This window comes from Amborella trichopoda, chromosome 4, assembly GCF_054954075.1.
Source record: "Amborella trichopoda isolate Santa Cruz 75 chromosome 4, AtrichopodaSantaCruz75HAP2 v2.0, whole genome shotgun sequence".
Taxonomy (NCBI): domain Eukaryota; kingdom Viridiplantae; phylum Streptophyta; class Magnoliopsida; order Amborellales; family Amborellaceae; genus Amborella; species Amborella trichopoda.
The window spans coordinates 51,324,919-51,346,506 of NC_142339.1; the positions used below are offsets into that span (position 1 = coordinate 51,324,919).

At 34.3% G+C, this 21,588-nt stretch overlaps 1 protein-coding gene across 6 annotated transcripts; it reads right to left on the reverse strand.

The window, feature by feature from the left end:
* Positions 1–4,374: 4,374 nt before the first annotated feature.
* On the reverse strand, positions 4,375–21,548 carry LOC18422328 (glutathione hydrolase 3). 6 transcript variants are annotated; one of them, XM_088865576.1, is made up of 9 exons: positions 21,404–21,548; positions 20,460–20,839; positions 15,139–15,363; positions 13,844–13,987; positions 6,177–6,695; positions 5,664–5,899; positions 5,322–5,586; positions 4,847–4,984; positions 4,375–4,729 (listed from the first exon to the last, which is right to left on the reverse strand). In XM_088865576.1, exons 4-9 carry the CDS (start codon positions 13,862–13,864, stop codon positions 4,457–4,459), a joined length of 1,452 nt encoding a protein of 483 aa, XP_088721702.1. In that variant the 5' UTR covers positions 13,865–13,987; positions 15,139–15,363; positions 20,460–20,839; positions 21,404–21,548; the 3' UTR covers positions 4,375–4,456. The 6 variants fall into 6 exon arrangements, with proteins under 6 accessions (XP_088721702.1, XP_088721703.1, XP_088721706.1 ...); XM_088865577.1 differs by lacking the exon at positions 15,139–15,363 and adding an exon at positions 17,750–18,038; XM_088865580.1 differs by lacking the exons at positions 13,844–13,987; positions 15,139–15,363 and adding an exon at positions 12,255–12,382.
* Between the last annotated feature and the right edge of the window lie 40 nt (positions 21,549–21,588).

The window sequence follows — 21,588 nt, forward strand, 5'->3', positions numbered from 1 at the left end:
GTTCTAATGGTTGCACACTACTAGGAGAAATCGACTCGCTTCTAAGAAGCTTCATAAACTAGTCTACATTCATTATAATTTAAACCTCCGAGAGCGACAAATAAGAAGGAAGCTTGAAGACTATGGGCCGATAGACTTAGACACAATATTTGTTATAGACACAGCAGACCAATGGGTAGTAAAAGAGGTGGAGCTAGTGTTGCACAAAAAGGCGTTCCTTGAGGCTATCGGTGAGGAAGATCTTGAATAAGGTGATGAGCATCATGAAAGAGGAAGCAGTCAGCCAACGTATCCACAATTCGTCGGAGATGTCAGTGATATTACACCTAATGAGGAAGAGTGAGAATGGGGTCTAAGGGAAAATGAGAGAGATGATGATTCCGAGGCCACCCTATCCCAGCAATATTATTCACATATCGAGTCTCAATAGCAACAGGGTAGGGATGAGCACGACAGTGTAGGTGAGCATGAACGATGGACAAGCTTCAGGAATTTTGGATTGATAACACAACAGAACACTAACACTCAGGGATTTGGATATAGTCAGACGCCTGCTAATATTGATGATTCATTTTTAGATCAAATCAATGAATTGTCAAACGAATTCAATCAATGGCACCAGCGTGACCAAGAAGAAGAACGACGTCGTCTGTCATTTTATTTTTAGATCATATGTTACTAATTGTATGCTTTATTGTAGTCCTGATATACTTATTCAATAATAATTCTATGTTTATCCTTTTGTGTGACGTAAATTAAATGGTAAATAGTAGTTCATACAGGGAAGGAACATATCAATATTCGCATATTCATGCAAAGAAATGAAAATTATTAATAAAGTACCCTTATTTTTTATTGAATTCCTAAAAAAAAATATTTATAATGAATTTTAATAATTTTTTCGGATTTTTTTGAAGCTTTAATCTGACCGATTCACTCGATTCCTGATCCGAATCCGGATCGTCGATTTATCGATCCGGATCGATTTTTGAGGTGCCTGATCCGAGTCACCGATCCGTTTTTTAAAATTGTACCACAGGGTCTATTAATTTTGTTGTGTTCCCTAAGACTTAGAACCAAGATTTCTGGAAATCCTATCGGCCAAACACATAAGTCCAAAGCTCAAGTTCAAATTCATGATAAGCATCCCTCAATGCCCCAATTTTGGGTGCCAAGCTTGTGGACCCAGTTCGTAAATTTCTTCCCTTCTCCAAATTTCACCATCTTTTCTTGCTTACTCTGATTTAAATTTAATTTTCATCGACTCTGAACGGTTTTAAGGTGAGATCTAAATCATTGATTTTTTATTCCCCATTAGGGAATAAACAGTTTGGTGCCCATCATATGGGCATGGTCAAACATAGGCTTCAAAACCATCTAATTTACAATGGTTTGTTGTTCTTGACAAAAGAAATTTCTTCGGACCTCAAGTGTAACCTTAGTACTTTATGCTCATGAGACAGCTAAGGGTGGCAATGGACCCGGACTTGACCCGAGACTTGAGGGGTAGATCCGATCTGGTCCTGGATATAGATACAAAATTAGACCCGATAGGTTGGATTCAGGTTCAAATATTGGACCCAAACAATATTTGGGTCTACGTCTGGGTCCAGTAATATTTTTCGGGTCCCAATATGTAAATACATTTAAATATAGTTAAATACGTAGATATTTTAATTTTGGATGTGGTTTATATAGAGCCGAGGCTCTAAACAAGATCCTCTATTTTCAAAACTTGAATATATTTTTTTTCTCATTTTCATGCATCTTGATGTCGAGATGATCGATTTGAGGATATTTGAGCATCAAAAGAACCTTTTCTAGTGAAATTTTTGAAGTGGGCTCTAATTTGATTATTTAAAGCCTCGGCTCGATATAAACTATTTCCTTTAATTTTTTAGTCGAGTCGGGTTTGGGATCGAATCCCACACTATATTTTTGGGTCGAGGTAAACAGAGAGTATATTGTCTATGATTCCACGGATGCGGTGTTCCTGTGTACAAATTGATTGGGTACGTATGAAATGTGCATTATTACATGAAAAAAATAAAAGATGCATTGAATTCAAAATATACGTTGTTTGCATATGGAATTTCTACCATTCCATTTTCATGATAACACAACAACACTTGGACATTTAAAATAGGTGTCCTTAAATCCCTCGCATGAACCATCGATTCCAACGTGCTTAAAATTTACAGATATGGTCCATTTCTTTTTAAACAATTCCACATAAGTCCAAATATTTTAGTTAGAAAATATCTTACATATGGTTAAGGTGGTCCAATCATCTTATTTAAAATTTTGATTGTTGTTTTGCAAGTTTTATTTTATTAAGATATTTTTTAAAACAATTTATTGAAAATGACCCAATTGCCACTATTCAGGATTAAAATTTTTGAACAAATAAAAAATCTTTGTAACTTAATCCACTTAGGGGGCTTGAGCCAAATGACCATAATAACTGTCACTTGTTCAGGATCCGGAACATGGAACAAGAGTCTAAAAGGCATTAATGTAGTTTGGCAGTTCCATATCCCTAATCTTCGACAACCGGGAATATTCTAATCATTTAGCTCAGGCCACTTTCGTAGTGCCAAATTTACAAAAATACCCCTAGCAATTTAATCATATTTAAATATTTTTGAGGTATTTAACTTGAATGAAACTAATAAGGTAATCACCCAAATATTGAACTACTATAATGACTTTGTAAGGTTGTTTGCCGATTTATTTATGATTTCAATTTTAAGAATTACAATTTAAAAAAGAAAACAGAACAAGTGTTGATTTATTTAATTAAATTACACTTAGAATAGATTATTGTTTCAAAGTAGTGGAGTGATTTCATATAACGGATTTAAAGTAATATAATGAAATGCCCCTTTAAAAATCATATTACGTGCATTTGATTGGCCCCAGTTCTAAGCATACAACTCTCATTATTTTGATGAGCATTCTCTAAAAAAAGAAAATCAAAATTTTAAAAAAACACCTTAAAAAATATTTTTTAACCCAGTACACATAGGTTATCTATTAGATGGGATAACTAGATCTAGGAGTTAGAGGGATTCTTTTTTAACCCAAAATTTTTAGATAGCCTTATCAACATAATTTAGAAAACAAATGAACAAATGGATTTTTATGTTCATAAAGGTCTAGATCTAGATGTCAATGTTCATTAAATAGAAGATATGGATTCAATGTTGGAGAGCAACTCGTTTTGATCGCTTCATTAGTGCCGATTCAATTTCTTCTTTTTAGATTGATTTTTGGGATAAAAAGAGTGTTTGTGTATATTATGTGGTCATACAAATGCCATGAAAATGATTTTTTTAAAAGAATAACTTGGTTAAATTTCAATGAAACAGTGAGGTGAAATCACTCCCCAAATAAATAAAGCCAAAAGATATTTTACTCCCTCGGGAGTAGAGTGTTCATTTATTCCCTCGTGTAAAACACCATTAGAATTAATTTCAGGACCCCAAAATTTGAAAATATAAGCTCTTCAAACCATAGACTAACCTCAATAAAAAAAATCCTAATTTCACCTTCTATGCACTTGAAAAAAACTTATGTCTTGAGATAGAATAGAGACCATCAAGTTTTTAGATGGTGAGATCTAAGATTTAGAGGGCTCAATTTTATTTTATTTTTATTTTTGATAAAAATCATCTAATAATTCTCAAGTAATTACCAAATTTTTAAACTGAAAAAAATCCTTGCAAGTAGGTCTTCTAACGAAGGGAGTTACATGCTCATAAATAAAATAAACACCCATAATTTAACATTTCGAGATATAATAGAGACCATCCAGTTTTTAGATAGTGAGATCTAAGAGTTAGAGAACTCAATTTTTATTTCACTTTTTGACAAAAGTCATCTAATAATTCTTGAATAATTCCCAAAATTTCAAATTGAAAAAAATCCTCGCAAGTAGGTCTTCTAACCAAGGGAGGGAGTTACATGCTCAGTAAACACCCATAATTTAACGGCCTCTAAGCAATAATAGAGATAGAGTCCCCTGTGAATGTGACCAACCGTATGAAGAGCAAAGGAGCGTGACGAACCTTGGAAAATCAGCCTATAACATTGAGATTTTGATTTAGGGTTATTATGGTCATGTAATGACAAAAGTAGTAGATAATGCCAACCGTTGGATTAAAACGTGGACATATGGTTTAGTGTGAGCAAGCCTCATTTTGGAAGAAATTTCCTATTCCTGTCAAGTATTATCATCATCAAACCCTTCAGCTTTATTCTAACTATTTGATATCCGTTTTAATAGAATATTAATTATAACATAAAATAATAATAATAATAATAATAATAATTTTTTATGTTCTTGTGCCATCAAAAGAAGATCATACTCTATTGCCTATGAAAGATTACTTGAATATGATTGAGATGATAAGTACATTATTTTGCACAATAAATGTATTTACAACAATGGCACTCAAAAGCCAGATGGGAATCCATCCTTTCTAGCATCACTCACAGCAGTAAGCATGCCATGAAACACTCGATTTCGACCAACCGATCTTCGTTTTAACATAGCAGTAGTTGGGCGCCGAAGATTGTGAACAACCATTTGGCATATACCACCATTTTCCATGGCCTGTAGTTCATGACCTCTTTTCTCTAAAAATAACTTTGCTTCATCAGATAGCTCATAGTGCTCCCCATCAAGCACAGTCCAATTCTCATATGACACCTCGTTAGGTATCAGCTGAAAAACCAAAAAAAATGCAACATCAAGAAACCAAGCATTATCAGAGCAACAACCGAAAAAAAAAAAAAGGCTGCGAGCCAAAGTAAAAAACAGCGAAGAAATTGATTCAGGGACCTGGTGATAGACTCGCGGATGTTGGACAGCAGACAGAGGATCCATTCCAAAGATGAAATGCTTGATGAAAACCTGAACCACTGCAGGAATTGTGAATATCCCATTGCTACCTCCTATCACTCCAGCTAGTTGGCCGTCCTATTCAAAATTTTCATGGACAAGTTCACAGGGTCAGGGCAAAATATCAAATGATAGATTTATTGATAGAAGAAGGAATCATGCCCATTGTGTCAAGAAAGAAGAAGTATGTGAAACACATTTTGGTGATAAAAAGTCAAGTAAAATGAAGTTCACTTTCAAGTTGCGTACAGTTTTTCATCATCAAATAATAGTGCCCATATTTGCGGAAGGGTTAATCCTGGGAATGGAGGATGCCCCAAATGTGTACCACATATACCATTTGCAGGCTGTCATGCTACAACATTTTCATTTGTCAATTGTAGTTACTATTAGAAATTTTCAATATCTGACATACCTTGAGAACAATAAATGGGGACATGGATGACAAGGGTCGTTTGTTAGGTGCGATAAAATTAGCAGGAGCCGGAGGAAGATGATCAGGGGTCATCTCAGTGGGTGTTGAGAAGTCATCCATCTCATTGTTAAGCAAAATTCCGGTAGATTGCGAGACCATGCCACCTCCAAAGGGAGAATTCACAGTGCTAGTCATTGAAACTGCATTTCTATTGGCATCTACTATGCAAAAATGGCTTGTTCCATGGTCTCTGAGCTGACTCCACCTGCAATTAAGGACCGACTGTTAGAAGAAGAAGAAGAAGAAATAAAATAAGAGGGTAAAGAAAGTGTTTTCTCTCACTGGTTCATGTAATAGTCGGGGGGAAATGTGGTGTTATCGAGAATTCTCTCACGAATTTTTGATGCAAATTCTGAGGAAAGCATATCAAGCATGCAAGATGTAACGTTGACAAAGTTTGGATCTCCCAAGTTCATTCGGATAGCAAACATGTGTTTCATAGCTTCGATTAGCCGGTGGAGGCCAAGATCGCCCTTTGCCGCATTGCTATTACCATAACTGGCAAAAATGTTCAGGACCTGACCAATAAGGGCGCAAGAACAAGCGCATCACAGACAACAAAAGCACAGCTGTACATAAGAAAGAATGAACATGAAGAAAGACTCTCAGTTCTTAATCAATGTAACTAATTAACAGACAAAATGGAAGGGGATGAGAAGCAGGGAACTGGCATTCCCTTTCCCTGTGAATATTCTCAGAAAAATGAGAAATGGTGTTCCATCAATGCCTCTAACCATGTAAACATAATCCGCATATGCCTATCTTGAAACTAAATAAGAAGCAGAGGAAAAATACCAGAGATAGCCCCACAGCTCCACTAGAAGGAGGCGGCATGCCCAATATCTCATGCCCAAAGGCCTCGAACTTCACAGGCTCACTTACTTCAACCCTGTAATTCCTGAGATCATCCATCGTTATAATCCCTCCAGCCTTCTTTACGTCCTCAATCAACATCTCTCCAACACTTCCATTATAGAAAGCAAGAGGGCCATGGTCTGATATAGCCTGAAGCGCTGCCGCAAGCTTCTTGTTATAACAAATCTCCCCTGTTTTTAGAAGCTCTCCATTTGGTGCAAAGATACTGCGTAAACCAGGGTTACCCATAATTTTGCTCTGAAATACTAGAAGCTTAGAGCCAAGATATCGAGCAATTGGAAAGCCATCTCTTGCCAATCTTATTGCTGGTTCTACAAGTCTCTTCCATGGAAGCCTGCCATGTTGAAGCCATGCTGTGTGAAGGCCTGCAAGCTCTCCTGGTACTCCCACGGCAAGTGCACCATATTTCTTGGCTTGCTCGTTGTTGTTGTACATGTCCTGGTTTAAAAGAACAGGGCTAGTGCATCAGCTCAAGATCCAACCACATGAGCATAATCAGACTCTAAACCAGCAACGATCAGACACAAAAGTATTCTGAGAACTGGGAATTTGATCACTGGTACGCATTAAGGAACAATACAATCTGAAGTGGAGTGGAGAAATTTGTATGATGGACAGATGTGATAATGTTTTCTTTGTTTTCTTATTTGTTGATGTGAGATGGCTTTCAGTTTGGCAGAATTTTGTCATAGTGAGCTTAAATTCAGATTCTCTCTTTCACACACACACTAAGCAGGGCCAATAACACATTGCAGGGAAGAAAACAATACGAGGCATATGTAATATAAACAGTACACTACTTGTGGACTTTACATCTGGTTCTCAACAAGAGATGGTTGAGATCACCCAATCTTACTAGTATGTGCTTCGGAGTGTTCTTCGTTTTGGACAGAAAAATGAAGCACTTCAGTTTTTCGAAAGATTAAGAGGAAGTTTTCAGTTGTATCTTTTTGACCAAAAATTTTGGAATCCAATTTAAGAATCCTCATTATTTTCAAAATATGGAATTAAATTTTGAGGGTTTCTTTTTTTTTTGGATAATTCAACGGCAAAAACAAGCCCTACCCATTTTTCAAATATAAAATTCAATTTTAAGTTCTTCAACACTTGTCAATTTCCAAAATTGGAAGGTCCCTATTCAATGTGGGATGTTACATAGAAAGCCCTACCTACATCTTCTAGCTACATAGAGTGCATTATAAATTATTTTTTTCTTTATTGGATGTGGATGTTAGTGACTAGGTTAAACATGTTACATTCCCAATTGTTTGCTTGTTTTTTTTTTTTTTTTTTTGACAACATACTTCCCCAAAATTTACATCTTAAAAATACTCCTAGACTATTGTGTAATATTTACAAAAATAATATATGTTTATATAATATTTAATTCATATATTAGACAATAAATTATATTTCAATAATATTTGCTAATAATATAGAAATAACATTTTATATAAATAATAGTTTATTTTATATTCTATTATATTATTTTAAATTATATCATATTATATATTTATAATTATATTATTAATATATTTTTTATTATAATACATAATATTTAATTTATGTAATCGATAGTTATAATATATTATATTATATTATGTTTCATATTTAATATAAAATAATATTTAAATATTTACTGCTAAGTGTTTACATTTTTTTTTTTTTTTTTAACTATAACGTACGCCTTATCATTAATTTATATGTAAAATACAAGATGTTCAAGCAAAGACACAATATTACATAAATGAAGTAAGCAATAGAGAGGGAGTAAGGACTCCTCCTTTGGCAAGAACATCGGCATCTCCATTCACCTCTCTATAATAATGTTGGACCTTTGGAGTAAGGACTCCTCCTTTGGCAAGAACATCGGCATCTCCATTCACCTCTCTATAACAATGTTGGACCTTTGCCTTAGAGGTCGATAAAATATGCCAAATTTGATAAAAGATAGTCCTTAATCTCCAATGAATATGCGCATTTCTCTTACTCTAGGCTTTGCCAAGTCTCCTTCGATAATCCTGCCCCCTTTCAAAATGCATAGCAATTTCAACCCTTCTAATAAACCTTGTGCTTCCGCCTCATTTGCTGTTGTGATACCACAAGGACCCGAGTAAGAAAATATAATGTGACCCAAATTATTTCTGATGAGTCCACCATAGCCAACTGGCCATGGATTGCCAAGTGAACTTCCATCAAAATTAAGTTTGAAGGAATTCACTTGTGGTGATATCCAAATAACATCACTACGAGTGTTGGTGGTAACACTCATAGTCGCCACTACCACGGAATTGCTAATGATAAGACTTTTTGGAATAAATCCATTGTTCCTATGTGCAAGGAACCAATCAGCTGCAACTGTCAAAATATTCGATTTTAATGTAGACAGATCTGTACTTATACTATCAAATACTTTTTTATTTCTTTCCTTCCACACATTTCACAGAAGGCTAACCCAAATAGATCTCCAAAGAATAGTTCCCATCTTTGAAATATCAGTTGTGATCCATTGATTAAGAAGAGCTCCAATATTTTGGGGCAAAGGTGATGACAGATTGAGGCACTGTCGAGCCCAATCCCAAAGATTTGCAACAAAAGGGATAACTACTGCGAAGTTTTATCACTGTCTTTGCATAAGATACATACCTTGGTAATAATAGACCCCATCTTTCTCAAGTTATCAACAATTGCTAATTAATCTTGACACATAGATCCATAAAAATAACTGTGCTTTAAGAGGCACATGCAATTTCTAATAGTGAATAAACCAGTATTCAAGTTTCTCCAACGATCAGAAAATAATAGATTGTAGGTTGACTTAACCGAAAAATCTCCCGAATGGGTAAGATCTCAAATAAAGCTATAATCCATATTTGGAGTCAAATATGTGTCATTCAATAATTTCAACAATGTCTGATACTCCTCAATAAATCTGTCTGTACCTCTCTTGTACTTGCAAGGAATGGACCAAATAACATTAGTGTAAACGCCCCCGCTAGCCTCCTTGACAGATGTTAACAGGTTTAAAGCTTTTGAGAAAACCTCAGGAAAAAAATATCTCAACGGGTCATCTCAAATCCATTTATCAAACCAAAAGAGAGTGGATTCTCCATTTCCCACTATTTTTTGGAATTATCGTAGATACACAGATCTCTCATATTCAATACCTCTCTAAACATATGACAAACTTGTCTTGTTTTGGACTTTTAATGAGGTCAAAGTTCAAATCCATTCCATATTTATCTCTCAGAACAAGTAACTAGAAAGACTCATATTGTATATGGATCATTTACCACAATTTCATTCTCCTAATACCCAATCCCCCCCCGCCCCCTCCATTGGTCTTCAAACTTTTTCCCAACTCAACGGATGAAATCTTTTCTTTCTTATGTCATCTCCCCTTAAGAAATTTATCACAATTCTCTCTAGTTGTATTTCAACTTCTTTTGGCATCTTAAATAAAGACTTAAAATACACTGCGAGGTTAGACAAAGTGGATTTAATCAATGTATATCTTCCCCCAATAGAAAGAGTTTTAGCTTCCGAGTGTCCAGTTTCTTGTCAAATCTCTCCATTACAAGATCCCAAATTAATCTTGAAGGTCTCAAATCCACTAGGGGAATTAACAAATAAGTTCAAGGTAAGGACTCAACACCACAACCTAATAAATGTGTCATTCTTGATATCACTATTTGCGGACAGCCAATACCAATGAGCTTGGTTTTACTCAAATTAACTTTAAGTCCAATAGAGATTTTCCACACTTTTTAATAAAATCCATAGGCAAGTGATTTCCTTAACCGTGGGATCACATGATATAATGGTATCGTCAACATTATGTAAATCTGATACTATAAGACCATTATTACTAATATTAATGCCTGATATGATCCTTTGTACTATCAATCCATTAAGCATGACACTAAAGCTCTCAGCTACCAAAGTATATAAAAATGGTGAAAGAGGGTCCCCTTGTCTCAATCATCTTGATCATTTGAGAAAGTCAATTGCTTTGTCATTAACAAGAACTGAAAAATGGGTAGAAGACAGGCAACCATTAATCCATAATCTCCACCTTGAACGAAAAGTCATTTTAGCCATGATATTTTATAACACGCCCCCAATCAACCTTATCATATGCTTTCTCAAAGTCTGTCTTATAAATAAGACCCGGTTTGTCATCATTGATTCTTGAGTGGATATATTACTGTGCAATCAGAATATTATCCATAATTTTTCTATCTTTCAAGAATACTGATTGTGGTCTTTTAATATCCATGTGAATCACCTGTTGCAGTCTATTAACTAAAATTGTTACTATGATTTTATAAAGACTACCAATAAGGCTAATAGGCCGAATATCTTTGATCTCCGTAATGACATTTTTCTTTGGAATTAAACCAATAAAAGTGGAATTCATAGCAATATTAATTTTACCCCTCCAATAAAATTCTTCCAATAATTGAACAATATCGTCTTTCAAAATATCCCAAAAAGGTTGAAAAAAAACCATTGGGTATCCATTTGGGATAGGAGCCTTATCTCTACCTTGGCAAAAAACTGCTTCTCTGATTTATTGCTCTTCAAACTTTCTCTCCAACCACTGAACTTCTTCTAACAACAACCTAGTAAAAGGTAGATCTTGAATGGATAGTTGAATCTCACTATTGTCCTCATAAGACTTCTTGAAATGATCAACCAGGACCCTTTCAACCTCTGACATGTTGTCACAGTGTATTCCTTCAATACCGAGGCTTTGGATTGAGTTACTCATTTTCCTTGCATTAGCAATAGCATGAAAGAATCTAGTATTTTTATCGACATCCTTGAGCCATTGTACATGAGATCTTTGTCTCCAATAAATTTCCTCCAAATTAAGCAACTGTTTATACATAGCCACCCATAAGCTTCTGTCTCTGAATTGATCTTGTGTTAGAGCACCTCTCATAAACTGAATACTATCTAACTCCTCTATATGAGACTTTGCTACCCAGATTTTAGATTGTAAATCTCCCCAAACATTCTTTTTCCATATAATAATCATTTGTTTCAATAATTGAAGCTTTTTTAAAATTTAAAAACCTTTCCAACCATTAACAATAGTATTTTTCTAGAAATTTTCAATCAGGCTGAGTAAATATCACTCTGATAGCCATGCCAATTCAAATCTAAACGAGGATGGTCTAGACAAAAAACCGTCATAGTTAAGGAGAAGAGGGCCATGATCAGAAGAAATTTTTGGTAGGGCTTTCACACTTATTTTTTGGAAACGAGTAACAAACTCATAAGAGACAAGAAACATGTCTAATCTCGTCAAAATAGGATCCTGTAAATTATGATTGGATCAGGTATACTTAGCTTCAGTATAAGCAAGATCAATCAATTCATGGTGCTGTATAAAACCTTCAAACATTCTCATGCAATAATACATAGAAGGAGAAGATGTAGAACCAATTGGTCATCTAATAATATTAAAGTCACCACAAACCATCCAAGGCACATTCAAATTTAATTAAATATTTGCTAGTTCTTAAACAAAAACAGATCTGTCAACAGCTCTGCTAGGCTCATACACCATAGATAAACACCAATAAAATTTATCTAAAGGCCCCTGGAAAACAATAGAAATATGTCTACTGGAAAGAAAGTTTTGTGAAGCACTCAAAACCAAAGGGTCCCAAAGGACCCAAATACCACCATAAGAACCAGAAGCATCTACTCCCAAATAATCCAGGGAGCTATTTATCCAAACCAATATGACAGTATGAAGAGTCAGAGCCTCCAATTTAGTTTCCTGAAGAAACAAGAGATCGGACATTTCCTTTCTGCAAAAAGAAAGAACATCTCCCTTACGTTGAGCACTATTGGGGTCCCTGACATTCCAACATAATACTTTCATACATACTGGTGGTAACCATCTCTATGTTTGGTGACCCTTGAAGGACTAGCAAACATAAGCAGCAAAGCTTTAGAGTGAGCACGAGGACAAACATTTACCTCACCGTGATCATAGTTAATATGGCATACCAAATTGTCAAATTCTCTTTGAAGCCTTCCTTTCTTCTGAATTTTACTCCGAACAAGTCTTTCCTCTAGCTATTTTCTATGCTCCTCCTTTAGGGTGTCTGTAATGGCGTCAAAAGAGTCACCATAACGTACATTAATTGCATCCAAAATTGTACCAACTTCCAAAATGTCATATCACTAAGGACACGCCATCATTAACATTGTCATAGTCATCATATCCCTCAAAATTATCTACTACAGGAACTTCATCATCAGCATCATTACTCGGTGGTCTCATAGCAATAGGAGGAACTATAAGAGGGTCTTCCAGCTCGTGTTCTTTAAGGCTTCGACTAATGCTATCAAGAACAACACTTTCGAGATTTTTCCAAAGTTTATCATTATAGGTAGCAAGAGCATATATTTCTTCTCTATCTTCATCCTTACTTTCGACATTATAAATTAGCACTGGTTTTTCAACAAACTTCCCATTATTTTGCGTATTTAGACTCCTAAATAGACTCCTCTGCTGCATCTTTTCTTCTTTATTCATATGAGAGAAAGAGCCAACTTGAAACTCAACAATGGTATTCTTTTTGGTTACTTGTAGGATGAGAGCTTTTTTTTTAAGCTGCAGAATTTTCTTATCTTTGATAGAAGTTTGTGAAAAGGAATTAATTGGCCACTTGTACAAACATCCTAAGGGAAACTTTGATGCAAAGTGTTTACATATGTAAATATTTTCGTGGAGAAACATTTACTTACCAACAAAACGTGCCCTTACATATTTTTCGCTAGAGAGAGAGAGTTGAAAACAAGGGTTCCCACAATTCATACAAAAATTTGTTGTTCCAAATACAGACCATCATTAGTAAACTGGTAAGTTCCAAATACAGACCGTTATTCGCTTAAGTCTACAACGGCTAAGCGAATTTGATAAAAATAATATTTAAAATTAGTGTTGTGAATCTTTCTCTAAAATAAAATTCAGAATGGGACTGACTGCATTGGAAATAAAACCTCAATTTAAACATTTCCTTTTTCCTTTTAGACATTATTAAGCAGCAAAGGCCTTCCTCTTGCCCCTACTGTCCATTTTCTTTTACCTTTTATATTGGTAAAGAGTTAGAGCTTTTGAGACTATTGGGCCCTGGCAAGAGATTCAACCCCACAAAAAGGGAAAAGGGGTTCCTTATTATTGTTTGTTAAACATGTTGGCTTATGTGGCTTTTAAAGGCCTTATGAGAGCTTGTATGAGTGTTTTATATAGTGAAACATAAATTTAGTGGGAATGTTGTCTTCATGAGGACCATACTATGCAAATGGAGTTTGCCAATATTTGTTCTAGACTCAACGTGCTGGGCCAGCCGGGTTTGGAAAAACCTAAGATACTTGGGCATTGGGATCTACCGAGAAGAGTTTATTGGATTAGCCCTTGATGAGGTCAAAGTATGCCCAGATGAGAGCTTTTAGAGACATGGCTAAAAACATTATCGTTATATCAACACATGACATGTACATAGATAGCCGTATTGAGATTCACGAATGAGGGTAAAGCATGTACATGTGCAAGAGATTACCCTTATACACCATAAAGTCATAGTTGCATCACGGTCTGGAAGGCCATGATTTTTTTATCTCTTAGGGAGAACTTGAAATCCATAAATTGGGATTGCGTCCCCTAGTCTATTGGCTGCCTTTGGTGCGCCAATCATGAGCCCCTGCTGTGGATTGTGGGTCATGAAAACTTTTGGGTCAGTTTAAGAAAGCTAAATGGATTGTGGTTCGCAGTTGATGGTGGTATGCTCTCGTATATTGATAAATTCCTAGATCTAACGGATCTGATTTCTATCAAAATTATATAGTTTTAATTAATTAATTTAATTAATTTTACGATATATGATTTTTAGAATGTTTATTTGAATTTTTTTGAATCTTTTGATATATTATTTTTGACATTTGGATTTATAAATTAAGATAAATTAATTTTTCAATGTTTTAAATAAAATATAAGATTTAAAAATTTTAAATGCAAAATAAAATATTTTCTAAAATTTGATGGACCCCCATAAATATGGGGACCAATTTAGAACATGTGGGATTAGGTGAAGCCCACATGACCACCAAAAGGTGTCACACCCCACCAATAGGGATTAACTTGTTCTCCAATATTTGGTGATAGTTATCTTATTGTTTGTTGTGCTTATCTTTTTTAGGTATAGCTAACTTATAAGATTGAATATTTGAAATATTTAGTAAATCGTTGATCCAAAAAATAAAGATTGGATAGATTAAAATATTAGTTTCCTTATTTAAAGATTTGATGGGAATAGATCTAGGAAATGGAAGAAAAGGTTATAGCTCATATCTTTTAATCTTAATGGTGGATCAATATGACTCAAATCTCTTACCCTACTAGTCTCCCTAGATCGACGATCAAGATTTGTACTATGAATTGAGATAAACCCTGCGACGTAGAAAATATATATAAATAGTCTCTCCCACCTCATAAAAATAATTTTTTTCTTTTTTGGAGAGTTCAGTGGTAGGAATCGACCTTGAAATAAATAATTTTCCTTAAAAGAATTGATCTGCTTCAACAAATTAGTTGTTTGCAATTTATTAAGGGTAAAACAAAGATCAATATCATCAAAGAGCAAGCTATCGTTTATTAAACAATGAGAAGGAAAAGGGGATTCCTTCTATTGTTTGTTATAAACATTTTCTCCCTAATTTAGCAATTGAAATTTTCTGCCAGTCTAGGAAGCCATTTAGTATTCATGTAATTTGGTTCATTGAACGTTTCTCCCTAAGTTGTATGTTTTTTTTTTTTGGGGGGGGAAGGGGGAGGGGGAGTTCAGCAGTAGGAACCGACCTTGAATGACTAATTTTCCTTAAAAAGATTAGGGCAATATTTTCATGCTCCGGTCCCTCTACTGCATAAAACTTATGTGCTTCCCCTATGCAATTGTCCATTATGAATGGATGGCTGTAATTGCCCCAATTAATGTTGCATCTCTACACTATTTTATTTTTAATTTTTATTTTCAAACTATTTTGACACCAAATTTGGGCATTCACTCCTCTCGAAACGTGGCACCTGTAAAAAAAAAAAAATATAAAAACAATATTCTCAATAAAATAACCAAAATACCTTTAAAATATTCAAAAAATACTTTGGTTATTATATTTGATCAAAAATATATTTTCAATATCTTTTAGATACACCTTATTGAGATGATAGCACGTGTTAAATTTCATATGCATATAATTTATAAAAAAACTAAAAATAAAACACTCTAAGACATTAGATCTAGATCAAACGATCAATGACTCATTGATCTAAATTGTATGGATGGAAAAGGAAGCAAATATTTTATATACACGAGGTGAAGTATAAAAACCTTTCCCAAAAGATTAAACAAGATTAAACTGCTTCAACAAATTAGTTGTTTGAGTTGTTTGCATTATATTAAGGGTTAAAAAAGATCAATATCATCAAAGAGCAAACTTACACCACCCATATTGCTCACCCAAAATCCATCGAGTGGTTAGAAGGGCCCATAGAATATTTTCACCCATCTTCTGGGTGGAAATAGGAAAACGAGGGTCAGATTTTGTCCAAGTCCTCTAGGCATTTAAGGAAAATGACAAAAAGTCGTCCCTCTTTCTTTTGAAAATGATTAGAACCCAAGCTCAATAAAGCCGACCACATGAACCAAAACAAAACGAAGTTTTTATAGGGCCTAGGCTTTATGAAAACAAAATAAAGCCTCACCTCAATTCGTTATTCAGAAAGCACTTTGAACATAAAAAATCTTCGTGATGGTTCTAAAATCAATTTTCAACACCAATAATAAAATTTGAAAGGCAAAAAAATAATACATATCTTACGAACCTGTTTACACTTATTTTTTGGGTGAAATGGATGGTCTAGATGATTTGTTGCAATATACACTATTTTGAAAACTTGAAATCCAGATTTTTTTTCACAACCATAAAATTCAAGTTGAGATCATTGATTTGAACATTTTCCAGCACTTGAATTGGAATTTTTAATGAATTATGAGGTGAGGATTTACTTATTCTGATAGGGCTACAGTACTAACAAACCATTTTTTTTAATAGAATCTTTTGGGTATGGCTTGAAAATTAGGGAAAGTATGTAACTAGTCTATTTATCTTTGGTACAAAGTGGTTACAATTAATCTTGACCATTAAATGTGAAATTTTGTGATTGTATTTATTCCATTGATCAAGCTTAAAGTTCAAAAGAATTTTTCTCAAACTTTGTGGTACACCCAAGCTATTAGATTTGATATCAGATGGTCGTAAATAATTGTGACTTTCTTATACCAAAAGTAAATGGTCTCATTGTATACAAGCACTGAAATTTATTTTCAATGTTATTTAAATTATCTTCTCAATATTATTTGTCAATGTTTCTACATAGAAAATGCATAAAGAAAAAGAGAACGCATTACCAAACTCCAAAGAGGCACTAGCTAGCTGTAGCTCATTTTAATAAGAGCAAGTCCTTAAAAAATGTCAACAATCAAAAAAATAGAAGATCCTTAAAAAATGTGCCTTAGCATCACGTCGCTTTCTTTTTTAAGAATTTTTTTGTTATGTGAAGGAGGAAACAGAGAAAATTACGGGGCAAGATCAAAGTCAGGAAACTGAGGCCATCTAACCGGTAACTGCTAACCTCCCGGTTAGATCCAAATTGGCCACTAATACGTTCTAGATGAAAAAAGTTTATATAAGGATGCAACTTTAAATGTAGAACTACGGATGCACCTCAGAAATCATAGAAAAAGGTAATTTTAATGTTGAAAAACCCTTTGACTGATCATCTCGACATCGAGATATATGGCCAAAAAAATAAAAAGATTTTAAATCTCAGAAATAGTGCATTTTACAACATATTATCTACACCGTCAATTTTCAAGATTTTCATATGTTTATAGATCTACTTGATTTTTACCATTTTTGAAATTTACAATTTTATAGTTAGATATAAAAATAGATTTTGAGATAATTCTAAGAACATTTTACATTAAAATTATATACCATGATAAAATTTGAAGGTGCACCTTACCTCTACAACTACGGATGCATCTGTATGCCAACTGCACCCATTCCAGTTTTGAGCAATTTTGGCGATCAATCAGTATTTAAAAAAAAAATTCAAAAAAATATATATATTATGGTAAAAATTAAAATTTGTTTTGGCAATTAATACTCACTTTTATATTTTTCCCATCTTTTTTTGAAAATTTAAAAAATACCCCTAGGCACAATCGATTTGTTAAAATCCATTTTTTTCATTAATTGTCAACTTCATTTGAATGTGTTTTATTTTAATCATTTTTTATATGTTTTTCATATTTTAGTTGATTCTTGTTTTATCTGTTTTATTTTTTCAACACTTTTTTGACTGTCAGGGACTTGTCAGGTTAGAGCACTTGAATCAGCCGATTTACCGGTTACGCCGATTAAACTGTTTCCATGTCCATGTGGGGTTAGCCGTTCTAGTTCGATTTTGCAAACACTGGGCACGATAAATATGTCGAACTGTTTGGTGCAATGTGTACTGCACATCTGTATTCGCCTCGAGAAGGGCACCGTCGATTGGATGGTTGGGAGGGAGCCTTGAAACCCGAATTTGAAAACTCAAAGACGGATCGAGTGAATCGGCCTTCCCGAAATCTGGTATTGATTGATGAATGGCCGAGTTGAATTGGCGAATTGGACAAATTCTCGAGAATTGGCCTATAAAAATAAACATAAAATTATAATATATGGGAACTTGACAATTTGGCCGGTTCCGCGTTCCCCGACCAACTCACTCTGTTTCTTGATGAGACGGGCTAAGTCCAAGGAACTGGACCGATTCCATGTTCGAAACCGGGTTGGTTTGGGCTGATACCGAGTTTAGACTGAGTATTCCCGATCCTAACAATAGTACTTGAAACAATGTTTCATTTGTTACCATCAGCAGCGGTTGTTAACATGTCACATTGTTGTCAATTCCCTCCCCACCAATGGATCGGGATTGAATGGATGGATATATCTATGAGCATGTAAATTGTAGAGAAATTTAATTATGAAGCTAAATTAATTTGTGGAATTAAATATATATTTGTTTGGCTTTATATTGAGGCTAAAATTTTGAAGTTTTTTTTTAATGAATTATAAATTGGTTTCATGTTGGACCTTTGTACCAAACAAGTATGTGGATGTTTTAACAAGGAAAATGTTAAAATAAGGCGAAGGCTCTATAGAAAAAAAAGTAAATCCTCACTTTAAAACTCATCTAAATTATAGTTTAGGTGTTGAAAAACCTTCAAATCGATCATCTCGACCATGATCATTATAGTTGTGAAAAAAATTTAAGATTTTAAGCCTTAAAAATATACTATTTGTAGCAAATTATTTAGATCGTTCATTTTCAAGTGTTCATAAATCTACAAGATCTACACCATTTTTTAAGCTGCAAATTTCATAATCAGCAATGAAAACAAATCATAGAGCATGTTAAGGATTGCTCATGCCTTGCATATTTTCCAAGCAAGATTTCAAGGCGACGCTTTACTATTTTCTTCACAAAGCCTAGGCCCTATAGAAAGCATTTAAATAAGAGATTGTATATTACGAGACTATTTAATTTTTGGTACGAGGAAGTTACGATCACTTTTAGTCATTGCTTGTCAAATCAAATAGATTAAAATTTTATAATTAGATATAAAAATAGATTTTGAGATAATCCTAATAACATTTTACATCAAAATTATATACCATAATTATATACCATCTACATGCCAACTGCAACATTACATAAAAGGTTAACAGATAGACTATTATATGGCTATTTCAGCCTTTAATAGTTGGATGTGGGACTATTCGTGCTTAGTTTTCAAATGCGATGGAAGACATATTTGGACCTCATTTATAAGGGGGTGGTTTCCATAACCTTAAACAATCCATTTAAGGCGCACTTCCAAATTTCATTGTAGCATATAATTTTGATCTAAAAATATTATTAAGATTATCTCAAAATCTATTTTCATATCTAATTATAAAATTTTAAAATCCAAAAATGATTAAAATCAAGTAGATCTATAAACATACGAAAATCTTGAAAATGGACGGTCTATAGTGTGTTGTAAGATGCATCACTTTTGGGATTCAAAATCCTTTCTTTATTATAGTCATACATCTCGACATTGAGACGATCAATTAGAGGGTTTTTCAATACTAAAATAACCTTTTTCGATAGATTTTTGAGGTGCATCCGTAGTTCTAGATTTTAAGGTTGCAACCTTATATAAACTTTTTCTTTTTTCGGTATAAAGGCTTAGTTGGACTAAGGCAACTAATTTCTTTTAGAACCTCAATAAACACTATTTTTAAATATTCATAATGATTTTTTTTTAAAATATTTTGAGACAATTTGTTCATTTGGCCGATTCTCCCAATTTATTATTAAATTTTTATATTTTTAAATTAGATGATATTATAAGAAAAATTTTAAATTTATTTTTATTTGTATAGTAAAATAATGATAAAATAAAAAAAAAACATACCAATAATTCTAATTTTAATGTATAACATCGTCTTTAATCAGATTTTAATAAATATTTGATGAATATTCATACAGAGAACGAAAATCTCAATATTCCCATATTGATGAAAAAAATGAAAGTTAATAATGCAGTACCCCCATTTTTTATTAGATTATTAAAAAAAACATTTATAATGAATTTTCATAATTTTTTGAGATTTTTTTAATGCTTAATCCGACCGATTCGGCCGACTCCCGATCCGAATCATCAATTTATTGATCCGAATGGGTTTTTTGAGTGCTCGATCCGAGACACCCATCCATTTTTTAAACTGAGTGGTCACAACATTCAAAATATCATATTTAATTTTGTGCCCAAAAAATGATAGATCCTCAGCCATATAATTTGACGTCGTATAAATAGTCGTATACAAAGACCTCTTTTTAGTTGGTAAAGTCAGCCTCCTATTTTTAAAAAAAAATTCATGTAAACCGTGCGCCCCTAAACCCAAAAACAAAAGTGCCCCAAAATTTAGAAATCAGAACAGCCATTTTTACACGCAAATAATAAAAAATTAATAATAATAAATGTTCATGTGTTGCAGAGAGAGGGGAAAGGGGAGGCTGACCTGAGAAGCAGCTGCAGGCGCTGTTTCACGCATGTCGAATGCCTGGGAGAGGCCGGTCTCAGAGCTGCGATGGAGTAAAAAAGCTCCGCCGCCGATCCCACTCGCAATGGGGTTGAGGACACCGAGGCAGAGTGCAGTGGCGACTGCAGCATCCATCGCATGGCCTCCCTCCCGCAGGACATCCACCCCTACAGCGGCGCACCTCCCATGGTCTGCCGCCACCACGCCTTGCTCTGCTTCCACCTCCTTCTTCTTCCCCTCCTCATTTTTTACTGGCGTTGGCTTTTCTTCTAGGTTGAATTCTAATGAAATTCCCTCCCTTTGTTGTTGTATTAGAGCGTTCTGTTGCCTTCCACCTACTACCCACACGGCTGCTAAAACTGTAGAGACATGGCATATCAGAGAAGAGAAATTATCTCAGAGAGAGAGAGTAGAAGAAATCAAAGGTTGAGGAAAGAGATTGAAGGATAATATGGACGATGAATAAATTTTGGATGGAGAAGTAAAATACTTTGAAAACAAAGGCAAGATACAGAAGCATAAGAGAGATGATGCCAATCATCTAAAAAACACACCAGACAGAAAATAAACCATCGATCAAACTTGATGAAGAGAAAGAGAAAGGGAAAGGGAATAAAAGATCAAAACAAAAGAGAGAGAGAGAGAGAGAGAGAGAGAGAGAGAGAGAGGGAAGGGGAATAATTAAAGGGAACAGAAAAAATGGTGAAATTACAGTAGGGAATAGTTCTTAAAAAGTAAAAGGAAACAAAAACCTTTCAATCAAAAAATAAATATCGCAGAGAAGGATTTGAAATTGCTAAAATTACAAGAAAATGAACGGAAATAGAATAATTAAAGAGAGAGAGAGAGAGAGAGAAAAAGGGCGAGGAATGATTAAAGAGAGAGAGAGAGAGAGAGAAAGGGAGAGGAGAGGAGAGACTCACCTATGAGTGCGAAAGCTACCCTGCACGCCCAGGATTTGGAGGGTGAGGCGCCATGGATGAGCAGAGGGGAGCTCAGGCTTGGCTCCGCCATGGAAGCGGAGTGCCGAGGAAACGATGTGGTTGTGCCCAATGCCAAAATATTTCTGAACCCTCCAATTGTATTTTTGCTTATTTATTGTACGGGA